Consider the following 21,315-nt stretch of genomic DNA (forward strand, 5'->3'; position numbering starts at 1 on the left):
CGCCTGCAAGCCTCTCCGATCCTCGCCCACTTCGATGAGACTGCCGAAACTGAAGTTCACACTGATGCGAGTAACGTTGGCCTTGGAGCCATTCTAGTTCAACGGCAAAACGGCCAAGAAAAAGTGCTAGCGTATGCCAGCCGCAAGCTTTCGAAAGCTGAGACAAATTACTCTGCAACCGAAAAAGAGTGTCTCGTGGTCATCTGGGCCATAAGTAAGTTTCGGCCGTACCTCTACGGTAGACCATTCCGAGCATTCAGTGACCACCATTACCTGTTTGGCTGGCGAATCTTAAGGATCCCTCTGGCCGACTAGCAAAATGGAGCCTTAGGCTACAAGAGTACGATGTTACTGTGGTATACAAATCTGGGAAAAAGCTCAGTGATGCAGACTGCCTGTCACGTGCACCAGTGGAGACGAGTGAGCCGGAGGAAGAAGACTTCCCGTTTCTAGGTGTCGTCCAGGCATCAGAAATCGCTCAACAACAAAATGACCCCGATTTGCTGCCGCTTATACAGCGTCTCCAAGGATTCAACGTTAAAGTCTCGCGCACTTTATCCAGAGGGCTCCCTTCGACCTGTCTTGGAGAAGGGGTCCTTTACAAGAGGAACTTCAAACCTCATGGTGACAAATTTTTACTCATTGTACCTGCACCTTTACGAAGCGAGATTCTGCACGCATGTCATGATGAGCCAACATCTGGGCACATGGGTGTCAGCCGTACATTCGCCAGAATTCACCTAAAATACTACTGGCCAAAACTGTTATCATCAGTTCAGCTCTATGTGAAAACTTGCCGTGAGTGTCAAAGACGCAAAACTACATCCGTGAAACCTGCAGGCCTCCTCCAGCCAATAGAACCACCGCATGCCCCATTCCAACAAGTCGGTATGGATCTCCTAGGCCCGTTTCCGACATCGACTGCACGCAAGAAGTGGATAGTCGTAGCCATGGACTATCTCACTTGTTACGCTGAGACTGACTCGCTGTACAGTGTAACAGCTCTTGAACTTGCCAAGTTCTTCATAAACAACATAGTCCTCAGACATGGTGCACCCAGCGTCGTAATTACAGATCGTGGCCCAGCTTTTACTGCAGACCTAATGAAATATCTGATGCGAATGACCCATACAGACCAGAGAAGAACTACAGCATACCATCCTCAAACAAATAGCCTAACGGAGCGCCTGAACAGAACTTATGACTGATATGCTTTCAATGTATGTCGACGTCGAACATAAACTGTGGGATGAAATATTGCCCTACATCACGTTCGCATATAATACAGCCGTTCAAAAAACAACGCGAGTGACACCATTTGAACTTGTATTCGGCCGAACAGTCACCACTCCACTGGATGCCATGTTACCACTGAATGATGAAAGCAGCAATCCACCTGGCCTAGACGACTTCCTGCAAAGAGCCGAGGAAGCACGACAGATGGCGAGATACAGAATACGCCGCCAACAGCGTGTCGACTCCTATCGGTACAATCAGCGTCGTACCGAAGCGCATTTTCAACCAGGTGACAAAGTATGGATATGGACCCCAGTGCGTCGCCGTGGACTTTCTGAAAAACTTTTGAGCCGCTACTTCGGGCCTTACGAAGTACTCCATCGTGTAAGCGATGCAACTTACCAAGTCAGATCCGCTATACACGGGAGCTCAAAACGCCGCAACCCTACAGAGGTTGTACATGTAATCCGGATGAAGCCTTACTATAAAAGATCACCGGAAGACCAGTGATGCCTACCACTAATCTATTCATTGCCTGACGCATCGGGACGATGCATATGAGGAGGGGGATTATGCCGCGACATAGTGCCTGCATTCAAACAACGCGCCCATCACCGCGCGCACAGGGCGCCTCCTAGTGTTGCGCATAGACGATGATGATAGCACGAGAACCCAGCTGGCCCCGGCTGATGTGCGCCACGCGCTTGGGACTCTTCTTGAAGAAGTAGAAGAAGGAGACATCTTGGTGTTCTGCTGTAACGTGCTACGACCATAGTCCCTTTGAGTTGTGGGCACAGGTTCGCCCTTTAATAAATACGTTTTATTACACCCCGAGTCTTTCAACATCGTTACAATATTATATAGCTCTGTGTAGCAGCTGCATATTGTCATTAGGTGCAAATGTCATCCTATTGAAATGACATTTAAACGTTCAGTTTCACAGGGGTATAAGACAGTATAATGTAGCTGAATTTGCTAATCTCTGGATCTATAAGTACAAACCAAGAGAAACTGAACGCACCATTGATTAATCCATGAACTATCTCGAATGAAGCAAGCTCAGTAGGGCTCATTGACGATCATTACATTTAGCATTTAAAAAATATGATGACAAAAGAAACAAGGACACTGCACAATTCTTCTTTCATCTTGTGTCACTTTTCATGCTATATCTTAAGATATGCAGTACTGACTAGCCCACTAGTTTGTTTGTTTTTTTTGAAAAATTGTAAAGCATTGGTAGTGATATCATTGGCCGTAGTGAGGTCAGAAAAGCTAGCGAGGCATGCACAATGCTGGCCAATAGCCACATCTTCTATGGGGCTTTCTAGCTACAAAGGATTATGGGGTGAATTGTCTAATTTGTAAGTTATTTTATAACCATATTGCTCGAAGCTATTTAGTTGCATGAGAAGTGACCCATCAACTCTTTAATGCCTGAATTATGAAACTGCCAAAGAAAATAAATATTTTTTTCATTTTCCAGCTTTAAATAGCAATCTTTAAACGATTCCACAGTTAAATTATCCTAAATTCCTCTTTAATGAATACTTTTATGTATGTCGCGAATTCTCCACAAGCCACAGAAACAAGAACCTTGCAACAAGAACGTACTTCAAGACTATGCAACATGTTGTGTGCCACGTGTTGAGAACATACATACCAAATAAACAAAATTATTGAAGATATAATCGTCAGTCAGACAGAAAGAATGAAGAAATGAGTGCTCTTGCACGTGCTTTGCACTGTCTACCATCAGCTGCAAAACAATTGGCTCTACCATAAAATACATCGTGCAAGACAGTGCTAGATTTTTTATGCTGAAAGCTATGTTCCCCGCGAGTACTTGACAGTTGGCATTAAAAGGCAGCACGCATTCCATGACTTGCTTCCTCGAACTTTTTCGTATGTTGTGAATTCACGACACTAGGCATTAAAGGGTGAACTGACATAGTCCTTTGCCTGATAGCCTCCCTGTTGTGTCATTTAATGCTAAGCTGATTACCACTGCATGTTTTAACTGTGGTTTATTGGAGCTGGCATGCATACTATGTGGCCCAGGAACATAGAACATTTGGTTAAGTGTGAAAGAAACAGGTTCCGATTATCTGCGGGTGCCACCGGAATGCAGAAGCCAGCTTGGTGGTTCCAGCTTGGATACAGTGGCCCCTCCCCTGCCACCGAAAAAGAAGTCTGGGACACTCAGCTCCAATTCTAACCTGCTGGAGCCTCTGTCAGCAGCCCTTCGTTCACCACTTTTTGGGGACTGGCAAGGTAGCAGCACCCTTAGTGGTGCCAGCAGCTTCGAGTCCTGTTTACACCATTCAGCTGACGATCTTCTGGGCATGTCTTCACCAGTTGCCTGGACAGCCACCACCCACAAGGTCTGCCTCTTCATTGTCGTTAGTTTATACCAATCTGAAACTTGGGACACCCTCTCTACAACTGCCATAAAATGCCAATAGGCAGAACAATCTTACTAACAGCGAATATAGTGATGAAGGATCAATAAAAAAAAATTTATATTTTTTGTATCATTTCTATTATCGAGTACTTTTATACATGTGTGTTTGCTCTAGTTGGACTCTTTTGTTATAGTTATCTCATATATACGGGCACTGGAAATACTGGAATGTTTGATGTCTAAGAACTGTGTGTCACCAGAAAAGTGGGGAGGCAACGCCTGCTTAGTTTTCTTCATTCTTTAGGTGTTAATTGCTGTCAAGGTAGGAGCGTTTGTACCAAGCCCCATGATTCTAGAGGCCATCGACGAACCAAGTGATGGCGGTGCTGTATGCTTAGATAAAAAGCATTTAGAGTAAACTGAGCATTCATGAAATAAGAACTATAAACTTTAAAAAATGTTAATTGCTAAAATTTATGGGTGACACTTTAAAACATTTGGTATATTGTGATCATGTCTATAGGCTATAGAGATTACTTACTGATTAAAACAGGACAATTTATGGCAAAGTAACACACATACTTTCGTCTCGACCGCCTTTAGTTTGGGTCATGCATGTGTAACTTCTACTTGAAACGCGTAGTTCAGGGCCAAAATTGTTTTTAAAAACCAGATTCGTCATGGCATAATGAGATTATATTGAGCAATATTGAATATCAGTTATACTAAAAGTTTTGATGTCGCAAATGAATCTTGAGTACTTCACATTCTGTGTGCTGGCAAGTTCCTGCGAGCTCAAGCCTCTAACTTGGAAACAAGTTGTCTTGCATTTTAAGGTGCAACTTGTGATCAAACCATCTTATATCAATATGCAAGGACTATAAAAATTTATTATAACTGATAATTCTTATCGTGGAGGATGTGCAAAAAAAACCATAAAGGGGGAACAGTTGTGCATATCACAGATTCACAGCTTTCCCCACTATATGGTGGAGAGCACATGGTGATCTAATCATGATCTTAACTATATATTCTCTGATTATTGTATCATGCAAAGTGAGCTCAAAAATGTATGAAAATAGAAGTACCTGGTGACAAGCTCAGCGGCAAAGGTTTGTGTGTCATCAAGTGATATTGCTCCTCGTAACGTGTCATACAGAACAGTATCATATGATGCCATATAAACCACAGCCAACACTTTTTTGTTCAATAATGTTAAAATAGCTTGACTGTTAGTGCTGACGTTTTTTCTTTTTAATAGCTGCAAAAACGGTTATTCTGGAAGGAAAATAAAAAAGTTGCCATTTCTTCGCTCAGCTGAGCATTTGTGCACACTCTGCTCTGTCCCAATGGTTATTTATCTATGCTGCTGCTGTATCTGCTCAGCTGCAGGCATAAATGGGAAGTTTTAAGCTTTAGAAGCTTCGGTAAAAGCCCGTTGATGTAGCTGTATGATTCAATTTCAGTTGAAAACCATATGAAAACACATTGCTTCTGTCAGACGTTGACCAAGAAAAAAGAAGTTGTCGTTACGTTTCACTCCATGAACATAAGCGACACACAAGCAAAAGGTTACTATCCCCTTGTGCATTGTTCCTAGAATGTGGCTTTGTCATACTCAGTGTTTCAAAGAAGTGCAGAGAGCATGGTATGAGTTTCCATGTCCATGTTCATTGCCCTTTCCTGAATTTTATATTGGCACCATTATACAGAAGCTGTGAAATTCGCATAAATAGCATCCAGAGGTATATCGGCCTTTTCGTAACCAAGTAAAGCTTGTGCAAGGGAGGTGCCTTGATTGGATATATGTACAGTGGTCACCTCTCATGTCTAGAACAACAGAGCGCCGTGTAGTTTTCGTGCTTGTTTATCATTGAGCTGTGATGGCTGTTTTAAGCCGTCGAAGCGCTGTTAACTTAGCAGCGCAAAAAAAAAAAAAAGGTGTATTCACTTGGATAGGGGCCATTTATACTCTGAACTTATTCTTGGTTCATAGTATCATATCATACCAAGAACGATCCTCCCCCTCCCCAAATTGTTCAGAGCACTTTTGACGGCCAACTCAGTTGTTTTGTTGCATCCGCGGTGATAAGAAATGCAATGGAGGCGTGTCTTTGGTGCCACACTTGCTCACATGTCGCGTATTTATGACTGCAGATGTCGCTCGTGAAGTTTCGGCCACAACATTTTGTCATTCTAGGCATGAGAATTTGCTACTGTACTTGATGAAAACCGAGAAAAGGGGGACCTGACATATGTAAAAAGGCTCTTGGCAGGTGCTGAAGTTGTTGAAAGTTGTCATGTCACCATCAGGAATACTGCGAAGGCCTGACCACACGTACTAGCTGTAATGCGTACGTGTGGTCAGGCCTTTGGAAGTTCTGCTTATCACCACTTTGGACCTCGAGACAGAGACCATAGTGCAACCACTCTTTGTACTTGCAATGGAGCATGACGTGCGTACTTTGAAACATCGGGCGTCGTTACTGGGCCTAACTTGGCTCTTGGTGTCGTGATCTGCGAGATGAATTTGAACTTCACGGGGAAGGACAACGTGCTAGTGGGAATGCAAAAGCAAAGCAGCCACAATGTGCTTCGTTGCAAGGAATAAATTGCGTTGCCTGCTAGCTCCTCAGAGCTTGTAGTTTCTTCTATATACACTATAGGTGGCTCTAGCGCTAGTGTTTATGGGAGCTGCAATGCATGGCACATCAGCCAGCATAATAATGATGGGTAGTACACAGATTTATCAAATCTTCATTCTTTCAGCTCCATTTGGCTTCTTGGGGCTTGAATTTACTTTGCCGCTACATAAAGTTCAGCAGAAGTTCAGCAGTTACGCTTCACCACTTTGACCTCTTTAGGCTCATAAATTCTCATTGGCTCTTGAAGTTCACAACGGTTTGTTCTTTTATTTGAAACAAAAACAAAACACAACAATAAACTAAGCCTCAAGTGTGTTTGAAGCCCGCAAGTACGAAGACTAGGCAAATCCATGTATTACACATCATTACTATGGTGGCTGAAGGATCGCTATGCCAGAATCCCGTTTTGTGAATTTTAGGAAACTCTCTATGTTGTAGAGCAATAGATGGACATTTTACACATTGGTAGCAACACCTCCGGCCAAGCCCATCGCGCAGCATGTTACGCAGCGACCGCTTGGAGCACTGGTGGAAGCGGCTAACAGTTTTGTCAGTTGGCAACCCAGAACGCAAGAGCAAGCACACTGCATGCCAATTTAGTGTCATTTTATTTTATTCTGTTAGTATAAACCATTATATTTTTTTTCTGAAAGTTCGAATACTTCGAATAGCGAAACTCTTCTGCACAAATTGAATGAAACAGTAAATACTAGTTCAAAATTATTTGAAAGATTGAATATTTGAACATCCCTTCTTGTTATTTCAAAAATAAGTTATGCAGGATTGTATCAGTGAAATTCGTGATTAAATATTAGTTTCAAGCACACTGAAGACTCGTACATTGAAAATGGACATGAACGTACAAGAACTAGCCCAACTCGCTATATTGTTGCAATAAGATTATACTGCGTAACTGTAAACCAACCTTTTCGGCATATCAAGCCTGTGCACCCAGTGCAGAGTATCTGCTAAATAGGGAACACGGGCCGCTTATACACTAAGCTGCATGGAAAGATACCACAGTTACCACAGCTGTACTTGTCATAGTTAGATACAACTTTAGAAGGCAGGCGCATTTTGCACATCAAGTGCGGTCCTGGGAGCCAAAAACAGTTCATCAGGGAAGTCTCGTTAAATTTTATTTTGGGAGCTATTGACAACAACAAAGACACAAGGCAGAGTTCACCTAAGTTTGTGCCCTCATTAAAAATGGTAGCTACATCTTTCTTCATGTCGTATATATACGTTATTGACTGAAGCTTTTTTTTACTAGCATTCTTTTGAAGGAGCAGGTCTCTGTGGGAAATTTGTCATTGCCATTGTGTGTATACTATACCTGAATCCTTCAACTGGTTGACTTGAAATGATGATACGTACTCTTCTTTTTCAGACAAGCTATCAGAGCTTCAGCTACAATGCATGTACTACTACTGTCAGCAGCCGAAGCGACAGTGTTGACCAGCTGCTTAGTCACTCATCATCATCAACACATATATCAGCCATGAAGCAGGTACACATAAGTACTTGTTTGCTACTTATTTTGTCTATATATGCATGTAAGCCTAGTGCCTAAGTTACTTTGAAGTGTCAAGAACAAGCACGGGGGCATGGACTTATCATCATTGAAACTGCTTCTATGCTTTCTGCAATATGATCACCTTCTGTTTGTTTTTCTTGACTTTGTCAGTTGTCGTGCATGTGTGCTATGTGTGTTTAGTTTAACCCCCTCAACTGAAGGCAGTTATGGAATCGCATGCAGTGTTTATGGTCCCTCGGATGATGCCGTTCTCCTGTCCATGGTTTTATTCGTCGACAAAAGATAGCTCAGTGCGTTTTCGTGTGCAGCCGCGGTAGCTGAGTCTGAAGTGTAGCGGCAATGGTTATGGCGATCTCTGAATGTTTTTATTAAAATTCTTAACATTATCTCTCCTTTATCTTTCTTGGTGGTGTTCAGTTCACTGGAAATACACATACGTAATTTACCAACCTAGCTGGCGCCGCTTGAAAAACAGTGCACCTGACAGTATAACTTCTTTAGCTCTGTGCTGTTGCGCAAATTGATCCCTAATATAGGTCAAGTTTTTATGGTCATGAATATAGATTGATAGCTGACTGTCCGTAACATTTCCGGGAAAAGAAAAGCTCACCCTGTATTCAAATAATTACAGTATATCAGCTCTCATTAGCAGCAATCTTCTTCGACATAGATTAAAGTTGACAATAACAGCTCTGAAAAGAATAAGAATGGGTCTCTGTATGACGAGAGGGTGCTTGATAAAGTGGCAGCTTCGCACTCCACTTGTAAATTTTCTTTGCCACGCATGACTGCAAGTTTTGGCTGAGTTGTTCAAAGCAGCATCTGCTTCTGCAGTGCCTTTTATCACGCACAAAGCATAGTTCAGGATCTCTTTAAGCTGCGACCTCCTCGGCTTTGCAGACCTCGGGTGGATAGCTTCAGTCCTGTGCACAGTGACATTGCTGACTCGTTAATACTGACTCGTTGAGAGTGACAACGAAACTCATTTGCCACAGTGCAAAACTAATGTTTAAATTAGTGCTCATGTGTTATGACTCATCACTGAGGGCAGTTTCAATTTTGAAGAGTACTCGATGGTCCCACAACACACTCGGCATACTCATAAAGAAATACTGTCAGGTGACTAAAAATACCAGCTGTCTGTTTTTTTTTTTTTTTCATTCACGTCACTGTTTTTGTAAAAAACAACAAGAATATTGCAAGTTGATAATTATCTCACTGACCATGCTTTGCATGTAGTCAGTAAACGGGTAAGCCGCTACAGTGTTATGTTTGTGGGTCTGTGGTTGGGCTCTCCATTCTCAGGTGACCCGAGGATGAAGAACATAACCCAGCCAGAATATGTGGTGCAAATTTTTTACAAAGTGTCTCCACATGATGACTTCATTGCTTTTTGCTTCAGCTTGTGATTTGGCTCTTTAATGACTTTGAAAATCCAATTAAAATACTTTTAAGGCTGTATTTGCCGCTGATCTTGTGCAGAATTGTTATGCTCCCCCCTATGTAATGCCCACGTTCAGCCCTTAAGGTAAATAAATGAAAAAATGAAAGATGGTACCTCTATGTTCCCATCAGTGCAATACCGCAGTCAAATTGTGTTCGAATTCTTGTGTCACCACTCGATTATAGAGACCCTGCAACACTTTTCGAGCACAGTAAGAAAATGTTGCTGATCAGTAGTCAAGGTTCCTGAAATGACATGGGCCAAACATTATTTGAGCAGCACGCTACCTGAAATTTGCAATTCTCAAAAGCAGCTAGAAATCACTTCCTCATCTTTCTACAAATGATGTCATATACCCAGATTACTTTGCCATTCACCCAAACTCCAGTCATTGGCTGATTTGAGCATCGCAAGCTTTGTCTAGCTACTGTAGCCGCTGCAAAACACTGTCACGTGCCCGTGCGCACTATTGTTACCACAATGCAAATAAGTCATGTTAAAAAAAAATAAAAGCACTCAAGGTCTTAACGTGCGTTGACGAAGGGACTTATTTGCTTGCCTCTTGGTCATCCTCTCATCTGCATAGCTTTCAATGCGTTCACTACTACGAAAGGAGAGAGGAAGCACTTAAAGCTTGCGACAAATCCCCTTAATTCCACTTGTACTTGACAGATGTCGATTCTTCAGGCAATGAGCCCCTTTAATAAAGCCGTTTCATGATTAATTGGGAAAGCATTGCAGTGCCCCTTGAGTGCTGTTCTTATTGTGGAACTAGCAGTTAGTATATGGGCCGTCCAGACAACGTGGACTCTCAACAAGTTCACTTTCCTCTTTATATCGTCTGTGAGGACACATGGCTGTCTGCACAATTGAGCATATACACAGCCAACGCACAATATGCCGCGTTGGAGCTACTGTGCAGGGAGCACTAATACTTAGGGCAAGCCAAGACGACTGGTAGATGCATGTGCTCTTTGTTCCTGTGTGCCTGATATTGAAGGTTACACAATCTCAAGTGGCCAAGATGCGGCGAAGAGAGTTGCTGAGATGGAGCAGCATGAAAAGTTTACTCTTCGTTACTACTGTTCTTTACCAGGCCAGTAATGTGACAGCTAGTAGTATTTGTTGTCATTAAATGATTTGTGTTCATGTTTACCTATGTGCATGTCACACCATGCTTGTTAGTTTAATTTACAAGTGTTACAAAGATTGTTGCACACAAGTGTTATGGCCAATAAAAATAAGCACCTTCCTTTATGTAGTTGTCCAATGCTTTGCTATCACTATCAAAACATTGCTTTTCAGGTGAAATTGCTACTAATAATTAGCATAATTGTTTTCTACTGCTTTTAACTATGGCACTATAGTGCAATCAATTTTGAAATCATGCTATTCTTGTTTGCATGCAGGTGGACAAGACACTGGCTTCGGTCAGCCACCAATCATTTGAGCTGAAGGGGTCTGCTCTTGGGACTAGTGTAGATGATATCAAACCTGCCCTTCCCATCAAGCAGCGTTCTGCCAGAACAAGGACACCATCTCAATATGACAATGTCTCAGATGCTGAGGTCTGGCAGTTATCTCTAATAGCAACTTTTTTTCCTGTGTTTTTTCATGTATATATGCACGTGTGCAATCGTCTAGCAACTCGGACAAGTAATGCATGCAAAGATTCTTTAAGACATAGTACTTGTTATAAATAAGGGATGCAATTTGTTACGTGTAGCAAGTGTATTTTTTAGGAAGTATTTTTCTCTACAACAGTTTCACTTCACTTTTTATTGCTTATTGCAATCCCAGAAAAAATGACCTTGTTGAATCAACAGTCACTAGTTCTCCAAAGTGCGATCTCAGATTAGTACTGATAGAGTATTAAATCTGTTTTTTTCGCTTAGTCGCTGGCTACTGACTTGTTAGTTATGGTAAAGGAATTTGTTTGCGCATGTGTGAAATGAATGTTTAGCAGCCAATGGCACTTCTGATTCCAAAGAGCACTTCGCAGCTTCATAGCGTACCTGGAATTACTTGCAAACACTTGTAAACAACTATGATCACTTGATCACGTATACCAGTGATATCACTGGCTATCCTCTATAGACTACCATGTCGCTAGTGTTCTTATTTAATCTACTATGTTAGTGCTGCTGGATGTGCTTGTTTCTTTGGTACTGAAACCATGGTGCTTATCTTGTAACTCAATTTACATTAGACATATCTATTGACGACTGATTATATATAGATTAGGCCATGCTCAGTTTTAAAGTTCTGCTAATCCCATGTGTGGCACACACGTCTATTTTCATTCAACGAGATGTAGAACTGCATTAATCATAAGTTGCAATGCAGACATCGCCATGTGATGCAGAGAGTCAAAGCAATTGTGTGTCCACTATCAGTACAATCCTGGTAGTAGAGAGTTTCAGTCTGTCCATAGACTTCATAACGTGTGTAGGTACCAGTTTACCAAAGCTTCTGACAGCAGCAATGAATTCAGTAAGAGCATCTTGTGGCAATTTGTCCAACTACAATACATCTGAAATTTTCTTTTTTTCGCGCATCAGTGTTCTCGTTGAAGTAAAATAATGAGAGTACTGCAAGTAGATTTTTATCTCACTGTCAATGCTTTATACAGAGTCAGTAAAGCATGTAATTCACTGCAATGTAAGTTTTGTGGGTCCTTAGTTAGGCTCTGCATCATCAGGTGTCATTATCTGTGTTTCCTATCTCATACCAAAAACCACAGTCCGTTCAAACAAACGAAAAGTCACTTGTGTGCTGCAGTACAAGCAGCTGATCGATGCTGTCTGAAATATCTCCGAATGACGTGAGGCCCAATGGTCTCTGGCATCGCTTAGATCAGTCACCAAAACTTGTGATCTGCAAATGGTGCCGCAATTTATATTAAAGTGAATTTGAATCTTAGTGTGGAAATTCTGAATGAGGGGAGAAACCTCCTGACACCTACCTGATCATCATCATCAGCTTGACCGTGCCTACTGCAGCGCAAGGGCCTCTCCCATGTTTCATCAATTAACCTTCTCCTGTGCTTGGTGTTACCTTGTTACCCTCGCGAATTTCTGTCTTTCATCTGCCCACCTAACTTCTAGCCTCACCTTAGCACGTTTTCATTGTCTTGGAATCCAGTCTGTAGCTCTGTTCACTGTGTGGCATAGCGGTTACAGTGCTCGGCTGCTGACCTGAAGGTCGCAGGTTTACCATATTTACTCGCGTAATCCTCGCACTCCCATAATTCTCGCACCCCCCACATCGCCCCACAAAAATATGATTTCTTTTTTTCCTTGAGTAATTATCGCACCCCCAAAAACTGCCGCAATAATGTCGTCTGCTCATTCAGACCACTGATGATGATAGCACACACCGTCTGGCGCCATCTCTTATGCATCAAGCGTTCTATTATTGCACGGAGATACAATTCAATCCAAGCCAAGCCAAAGTGCCAAGTGCGCGTTGCGGCATGTTTTGTATGTTGTGTCGGTAATCTTGTCACGTTATGAGGCGATACCAAAGCTACACGGCTAATTTCAAGCTGAAAGTGATAGATTGTGCACTAAACAATGGCAACAGGGCCTCCGGTAGGCCTTTCGGAGTCTACGAGTTTTGTGTTCGCTACTGGTGACGGCAGCTGAAAGCCACCAAGACGCGTTGGGCCTTCCGTGTGCCTAAAACTGGGATTGATGGTAAACTTTATTTCTTCTGAAGGAAACTGCAGACGATTTTGTTAGATAGCCATTAACCCAATACTGACGCCCTACGCTTACCTTTTGAGGGCTCCTGTTGAGCGACAAACGCTACCGCTACGCCCGCAACGCCCACAAGCTTTGCGTTTGGTACTGAAATTCTCGACTGTTTCCTTGCACTTTTTGTGTCTCAAATAAAACTTGCCTTGTGTTGAACCTGTGCTTTTATTGTTGAGGAAAGTTTTAATTAGTGCTTCTAGAAGCTTGCTGTTAGTTGCTGGTGTGAGAATCCTGATTTGCAACCACCTTCCCCATAAGTTTTCTCCGCGTAATTCTCACACCCCCAACTTTGCTTTGGTTTTCCGTCAAAAAAAGTGCGAGGATTATGCGAGTAAATACGGTAATCCTGGCTGTGGCAGCTGCATTTTGATGGAGGCGAAATGCTAGACACCCATGTACTGTGCAATGTCAGCGCACTTTAGAGAACATGGGATGGTCAAAATTTTCAGAGCCCTCCACAACGACATTTATAATCGTATCATAGTTTTGGGACATAAAACACCAGATATTAAATTACTGTCTGTTATTCTTAATGACTGTGGTGACCTTTCTTTTGCACTACATGCTCTGTCTATGCACATTTTTCTTAGGCATTGGTCATTGGCAAATGTCTGGAAATCAAGATAAGCTGATAATGCCAGAAAATCTATTTTGTGTATGGCCACCACTGATCAGAACTAAGTCCTACACACTGCTTCATGGAGAATATGAACCTAGCTGCAGGTGTACATGGTGAATTGGGTGTATTAGGGTTGTAGATGTACTATTACTTTGTTTGCATCAAACCTAAAGAAAGCATGGTATCATTGACCTTTTGCAGTCCGAAACTTTTTCCCACCTTCTATTCATTCTGGTGCAAAACTAAGCTACTCAAAAGCTCAAGTATAAGGTGTTTACTTACTCTTTGACAGATGGCATGTAGTAATATAGTGAGAAAAAGTGTGCATGAATCAGTCACAATAGAACTTGCCCAGCAGTGCCTTACCATGAACTGCTGCAGCCATGTTGTGTTGTGAGATTGAGAGCTTTGAATGTATGTTTTCAGGATGCAATAGATGGAGAGAGATGGAAAAGTGAACACTGGCACAGCACACATACCACAGATATGATGGGCTGCAAGGTGATTGGACATGAGCCATCATGCCCACAACATGGCCAGCTGACAAATGCCTCTTCAACTAATGTTTCCACTGCAGCTGAGGATGGCCGACCACCACCCCTGCCTCCAAAGAAAAAAATGAGTATGTGATTAATTGATTGATTGTTTATTTTAATGTCTTAAGTTGAGCCACGATAATTGGCTGCAGTGCAACACAGACTGGGACAAATGGAAAAACATGTTGCAGATGTTGTATTTGTAATTTCTATGTCACTCGAAACTTTAGCAATATACATATACTTTTTAACCTTACTGGGTAACCAGAATACCAGATAGCAGCTACCGTGTTATCGAAACACGTTTTAGAAGAGTTTTAGCTCCCCATATGTAAATGTTTACGTACATGCCTAAACGTATACCTTTACCTTTGTGTAAGCCACTAAATGGAGATGATGACTGATTCAAACTATATTTGATTTAGATAAGATTGAATCATCATGAAAAGTGCATAATTTTCATACTATTTAATCATTGCTGCACAAAGTCATGAGAGGTTTCTAGCATGTACATTATCCCGGTCACCCTTTGAGACATTAGAAATCAAATAGCCATCAGCTTTGTGTACATGAGAAGTGATAACCATTCGAAGGATAAAACCAAAACCAGCCACACCACGTGCACACGTTCGGATGCGCAAGCGAAAGCCGCCGAGCCACTTTGGAAAACAGCATATTAAAAAAATGGTGGAGAGGCATCGGTGCATGAAAAAATTCCAGGTATCCCCAAGTGTAGCAGCTCATGCAAGCAAGAGAAAGGGTCACAAAAGGTGTGCATTTTAAACCAGCTACACCACGAAAATACTTGGACGCGCGTGCTTTGGGAAGCAAAAATAAAATACACGGAGAGACATCGGTGCATGAAGAAAAATTACATGCATTCTAAATCTGTGGCAGTACATGCTAAAAAAGAGAAATGATAGAAAAAGGCATGCATTTTAAACATACAGGCGATGCCGTACAGGGATGGTGAAAATCCTGAAGGGGTTAAAGATACAAAATGGTGAGGTTCTCAGCCCATTATGGTGACTCCTTACTGGAGTGCAATGGGGTTTTTGCACAGCCTAGTTTTACTATAATAAATGAGGTTTATTTACCTCCCTCCTTTTCAACGACACTTATATAAAGCTTAACTTTATTTGTTGCATCCCGATTGGTCTCTTGATTTTGTATGTGGGGTTCCATAACAAATTTATTTTAAATTTTAAAATGCATTTGGTATAAAGATATACCGTATATATTTTTGTAAGAAATATATGTTTCTTGTTAATTTACAACTTTGGAAGTTTCATTTGGGTGGCACCCTACTCAATGTGCCTGAGGCTGGTTATTCTCATTCAAAGGGCAGGGCTATGTACATAGCATATATATATGCTTTCTTTTTTTGTATTTGTGATACAGTCCAGGAGTATATACAGACATTCGGCAGCTACTCACAGCCCGCAGAGCAGCACGATTTCTTCAACAGTGGTCGCCTGTACACGTACCAAGCAGCACTCTACAAGCAAGTGCAGATGTCTTTTGCTAGCCTGGGAAGTGACGAGTTCCTTGGCAGCTCTTTGCAAGATGCAACTTTGGCAGCGCCGTTTGAACTGAGTTCTCCACCTGCTCTGCCGCCCAAGAAGAACAGGGTAAGCCTGCTCTGAGCACCGTGCAACCTCCAAGTGCCTTATCTTTTTTAAATATGCAAGACGCGCTGTACGGTTAACACTTCACGTGAATTATTAACAGCTTTTTATACTAATGTATCAAATTCTGTCATTTATCAGAGCTGAGCTGTGGCTTTGCACTTTGTGTTCAGCATCACTTTATGCCTCCAGTCTGGCAGGCTCAGGCCTCTAGGCTTACATAGCAATTAAAGAAAATTACTTGAGAAAAAAACTAGTGTCAAAGCTAATGTAGAAAGTACAGTAGCACTTTCAACTTCAGTGTAGAATTCAGTTCTAGTAGTTTTTTTTTTTTCAACTTTCTTTTAACCCCCCCCCCCCCCCCCCCATCTAGCACTGTATATCAATTTGTACAAGTTGTCATTGTTTATTGGGAGGCTGGCCACCTAATTACAATGGAAGCCCATTTGTATGGTACATTTTTAGGGAACCCAGAAAAAAGGCCCCTTTTCGGAAAATGTAACATCTGATGGTGTCTGTGACAGCATTATAGTTGAGGTAAAATGCTACTTCAATGCCAAGTTTTATTTGAGTTTGAATTCAATGCTAAGATGATATATTGAAATCACACTGAACAATGTCTGCCATTACTGCACTTAAGTTTAGACTCTGATTGTATGTCACAAAATAAAAAGTGGTTGTGATTGAACTAACTAAATTACCGAACTGAACTTGTGATTTGCATGTGCCACTCGCTTGTTATGTTTGATAATAATGGCCTCCTTTTAAGGGGGCACTAAAGGCAACTATTAAGTCGATGTTGATTGTTGAAATAGCAGTCCTGAAATCTCGTAGGGTTACTTTTGGGCCAAGGAAAGGCTTATTTTGAAATAAAATCGCGTTTTAGTGGTCCTCATCGGGTTAGCGCACTTCAAATTGCCCGCATCAACGAAACGTCTGATGTCATTGTTGCTGTGCACAACGTTTCTTTGTATTAATGCATGATAGCCGACATCATAGTAGCAGCAGAGAGAAAGCAGCGGGAGCCATAGCAGCAGCAACAATGGCCATTGATCAATTTCCTGCCATTGGCTCTGAGATGGCAGTCGTGTTTTGGTTCAACTGCACCCCACTAGATGGCACGACCTGTCTAGTTTAACCACGCGAAAATTGAATTTTTGAACCACTCGCGCCATTCTCCGTAGTAACGTCCGGTGGTTCTTTTTTTTTTTTTTTCATGAATCAAAAAGAAACAAACAAGCAGCATTTATTACATCTCTTGATGCACGGAAGGTTCTTTATTTAGTGCAGCTAGATCGATTACTAGTTATTAATTGTAGGCGGTCCGTCTGATGTCATCGGGATCGTTTTGAGAATGTCCTACTGCGGGGCATGTATTCTTGTGTATTTACCTAAATTTCTCGGTAAGTAGGGCACTGCTGTTGATAATATTGACATTTTAGACATCAATATTGGCTTTTACTCTGATGTAAATTGTCATTTAACTTTAGTTTTCTTTTAAGCACTTGCAGTGCACAATGCCTTATGTACATATGTCTCTTCTAACTACCTAAGACATCAAGGGTGGTAGTGTCACAACTTTCGCATGGGTAGATGGCAGCCACTTGTACCTTGAGCATCAGTTTCAGTTTCGACTGTATGTCATGCATTATGAATGGGGACAAAGTTCAACATGATCAGCAGTTCTGATATCTTACGGTGTGGGGTCTCTAAATGAGGCACCATGCTCTCGGCATGAACGAACAAACTGTACATGTGGTCGGACCACTTACACAATACATTTATTTAATTACTTTTAGATTGACGATTTTGCCAGCCAAACTAATAAATCAGTTGTGGTCAACTTGTTAAACAACCTTACACAGTATTTTACAAGACTCAATAACAACAAACACAAACTTGGCAGCGTGAAGGCAGCTTTGGCAACACTCTACTCGCCACGAGGGCCCACGGCAGATGACCCGCAGTGTCGTCTACCGCGGACCAACCGCAAGAGACAACTGTTCGCGCCATCCACCACGCGCCAAAGAGGCCTGCTCATCTCTCATGTGCCGCCACACAGGGTCGCCGCGAGGTGTCACTGCCGGCACTGCCCCGCTACCATGCTGATGATGGTAGTAATGAACGCTCGCGAGCACAACGCCATCTACCGCGCGATAGTTGTGAATCCTAAATGCGGCCTATGTGCGAAACACGTGTGTGCCACGAGGCGCGAACAACTTTACAGGGGGTGTTAGCGCCTCCACAACGGCTGTCACCCAAGAAAACATTGTGTTCACAATAAATGATGTAGGCTTGTACACTAAAACCTCAGTAAATTGAAATTGGTTCAAGTGAAATCTCACATAAGTTTTGGAATTTCTACAGTGCTCTATTGTCTCATTTAAATTTGACTGGATAATTAGAAGATTATGGTTTCTAAGTGGCAATCATTGATTCTGATTTTGTTACAGATATACTGAAATCATAGCCTTCAAAGCTTGAGGTGGGGTTGTGGGCTAATGTTGATAATTGGTTGGTGAAGTTCCCCAGCCTCAATGCTGTCAGGGCAGCAGTGAGACTGCGAGACTTATGGGTGTGTGTGAATGGGGCAAAATAAAAACTAGTAAAAAGCCGAGTCTCAGAAAAATGACAAGACAACATGATACCTTATTGGATTAAAATGGCCACTCTACTGCTAAGATATACTGTGTATATTCTCTTTTAATATGTTGTACAAGGAGAAACCTTACGCCAGGGGTTCTCAAACTTTCTGGCCTTGGGTAACCCCTATGGCTTCTCCAAAGTGTCGTGGAACCCCCAAGTTTTCTATTTAAATTCATATACCTTTAACATGTAGAAAATTGACAGAAAGTGAAGTAGTTGATGCTTCTAGGTATTTGGAAGCAAAGTATTAGTGCCGTTGCATTGGGCTGTTATATTTAGTCAAGAAGTCCATAAATGTTGATGTAAATTTCACAATAATACATAGGTAAATTTGTAATCCTCATCAAGCCGCTACGTTGAGCATAATGGATGGATGGAAAAACTTTATTTCGTCAGAAAGCAACTGAGGATGATTCCGTGTTAGATGGCCATCAACCCAAGGTTGGCGGCGACCTGTGTGGCATAAAGTGCCCACCAACCACACGCTACAGCATCCATACACTTTATGGAACTTTATGCCAAAAAAATGTGTTCATGCGAACAAAGTGCTGGACAAACAAAACATAGTTTTATTTCTCACAGCAAAAAAAGCGTGCTAGTCCCTCTGTGAAGTGGCTGTCAATAATCTGTCATAAGGCATAGCCTAACTTTTTGTGTGACCTATAGCCAGCATGAAGAGATGACTCTTGTCCTCCGCCGCTGCCGGTGTTCGTAACCACATCGTGTGAAATTAGAAAAAAAAACCTAGCACCAAAGACACAGTGAGGCTTGAAACCTGAGTCTGCTGGGTGCCAGCCCAGTATTCTACCACTGAGCTACGCCGGTGCTTGTGACTTGTTGGCAAACCTAGCACCAAAGACACGGTGGGGCTTGAACTAGGGTCCGCTGGATGCCAGCCCAGTATTCTACCACTGAGCTAGGCTGGTAGTTGTGACATGTTGGCAAACTTGCCTTAGGCAGGCTTGATGTCAGGAAAGCACTCACGTTAATACGGCTTATAAAGCGTTTTAAAACAGCTAAAAAAGAACCAGTCGTCGCACAATGCGAATAGCATAAAAAGTGGGCCATCTAATGGTCCAATCCTTTACAAATGCTTGTTCTTGGTCAGCTATTAATTGTGGCACATACCCACTTCATCTATAATTCCTCATCGTCGCCAGCCACTACATGAACAATTGGCACGAAATTCCTTGCAAGTGTTTAACAGATACCACGCTTCTCAGAAGAATGATGAAAAATAGCATGGCGAATGCCGGCCTACTACCCAAAAGTTTATTATTAAGCCCCTAGTGGGTATCAAGCAAGTGTGCTTGCAGTAGTTATTCAATGAGTGTTTTGAAAGGCTCTGAAAGGCCGCTCTTCTAACTTTCGCTGTGACTGTGGTGCGCCTTCCGCGCAGGCTTGGCGTTTTTTCCCCCTCGGTGGCGCCTCAGCTGCCTTCTGTCTCCCCATACTTCACTTTGGTGTTACTTCTGCCGCTGTCAGTGACATGCTTGTTTACTGCAAGCTTTTGATACCAGCTTGTGTGCAAGCTCGCTACATATTACCCCCCCCTATTTCGTTCTTTTTCTTTAATACGGTTTGTCCTGCCAACACATGGGCGCCTTTGCCTGAAACCCTATCGAAAAGGCCTTAGGCCAGTGCAACACACAATCGTACACGATGAACTGTGTGCTGTGTGAACTGTGTGTGCGATGAACTGTTGTACAAGATGAACCGTACAAAGACAGATAGAGAAGCACTTTTTAAAGCATTGGTACGGGTAGCCAGCCAAAGCAGACGATTACATGTAACCAAGGTGGCGCCTCCCTGAATCCCTACGCGACGATTCACTAAGTCATCATTTTAGAATTAACATATTTAAGCTTAAAGAACATCAATATATCAGTCGTTCAAACATGCACTCTGGAAGAAAAGGCCTGCTTATTCACTAACTAAATACTTACAGTCTACTTGTCACGAAAAGCACTAACCTTCTAGTAAGTGAAGGTAGTAAAATGCTGATTAGTGAAACTTGCTAGTATGCAGAATAGTGCATAAATAGTGCTGGCTTGAATAAGTAGTACAATACTGAACATTTAGTTAACAGGTGTTTATATGTGCATGTGCATTGCCACATCAAGATAATTCAATTACAAAAGTATGTATAGGATAATAAGTTAAGTGCGATTGCCCATGCAGATTATTTAGTGGTTACTAATTACTAAGATACATACATAAATTCACTAATTAGTGGTCACTTATCACTAAGATATGTAGAGGCATGAACAAATCACAGCAAGGACATACACGCGAACGTGCACATAAAATATCATGAGTTAGCCGGTATCGTATACTGTAGCAGAAGTTTTTATGCTCCTACTTTGTAATTGAACACTGTGTATTGGCTAAAAGCCATGAAATTTAGAAAGATAATGGACGTTTTGTACGTATGGTCTGCCCTTCTGTATGTGTGTGTCATCACTTAGCACTAAATTTTTTATTCCAAAGAAATTGACGAAATTAAGATTGCTTTAAATTTTTCTCAAGAGTGTGACGATTACTGCAAGATATACGGCGGTGTTTACGAGAGATCTGGCAATGTATGTGTTTTAGTAGTTACCTAGTTGAAAAGACCTAGAAACATTCCTGGTTAGCAACGGCAAAAGTTTCAAGCTTTACTAGCTGCTGGCTTTAGTAAAGAGATGCTGTGACGGTAGTAAAATACACTTGAAACGAGTAAATGCATGCGTTGCCGACTCATTACTCACTTTTTTTCAAGATTGAGCTGACCATGCAAATATTATATGTAGCGGGAAAACTGCCCCTGTGGGAACTAGTAGTGTGGTTGTATTGCACGAGATAAGTCACGAAGCCATTATT

At 41.9% G+C, this 21,315-nt stretch overlaps 1 protein-coding gene across 4 annotated transcripts in view; it reads left to right on the plus strand.

Annotated features, from left to right (window-relative positions):
- LOC119161447 (rap guanine nucleotide exchange factor 1) overlaps positions 1 to 21,315 on the plus strand; it is a 146,588-nt gene that overhangs the window by 43,688 nt on the left and 81,585 nt on the right. For all 4 annotated transcript variants that reach the window (XM_037413915.2, XM_075879266.1, XM_037413916.2 and 1 more), the window contains 5 exons: positions 3,368 to 3,620; positions 7,676 to 7,795; positions 10,676 to 10,834; positions 14,070 to 14,265; positions 15,581 to 15,810. In XM_037413915.2, the coding sequence (XP_037269812.2) occupies positions 3,368 to 3,620; positions 7,676 to 7,795; positions 10,676 to 10,834; positions 14,070 to 14,265; positions 15,581 to 15,810 (958 nt within the window). The remainder of the gene's footprint in view (positions 1 to 3,367; positions 3,621 to 7,675; positions 7,796 to 10,675; positions 10,835 to 14,069; positions 14,266 to 15,580; positions 15,811 to 21,315) is intronic.

Source organism: Rhipicephalus microplus, chromosome X, assembly GCF_043290135.1.
Source record: "Rhipicephalus microplus isolate Deutch F79 chromosome X, USDA_Rmic, whole genome shotgun sequence".
NCBI classification, from domain to species: domain Eukaryota; kingdom Metazoa; phylum Arthropoda; class Arachnida; order Ixodida; family Ixodidae; genus Rhipicephalus; species Rhipicephalus microplus.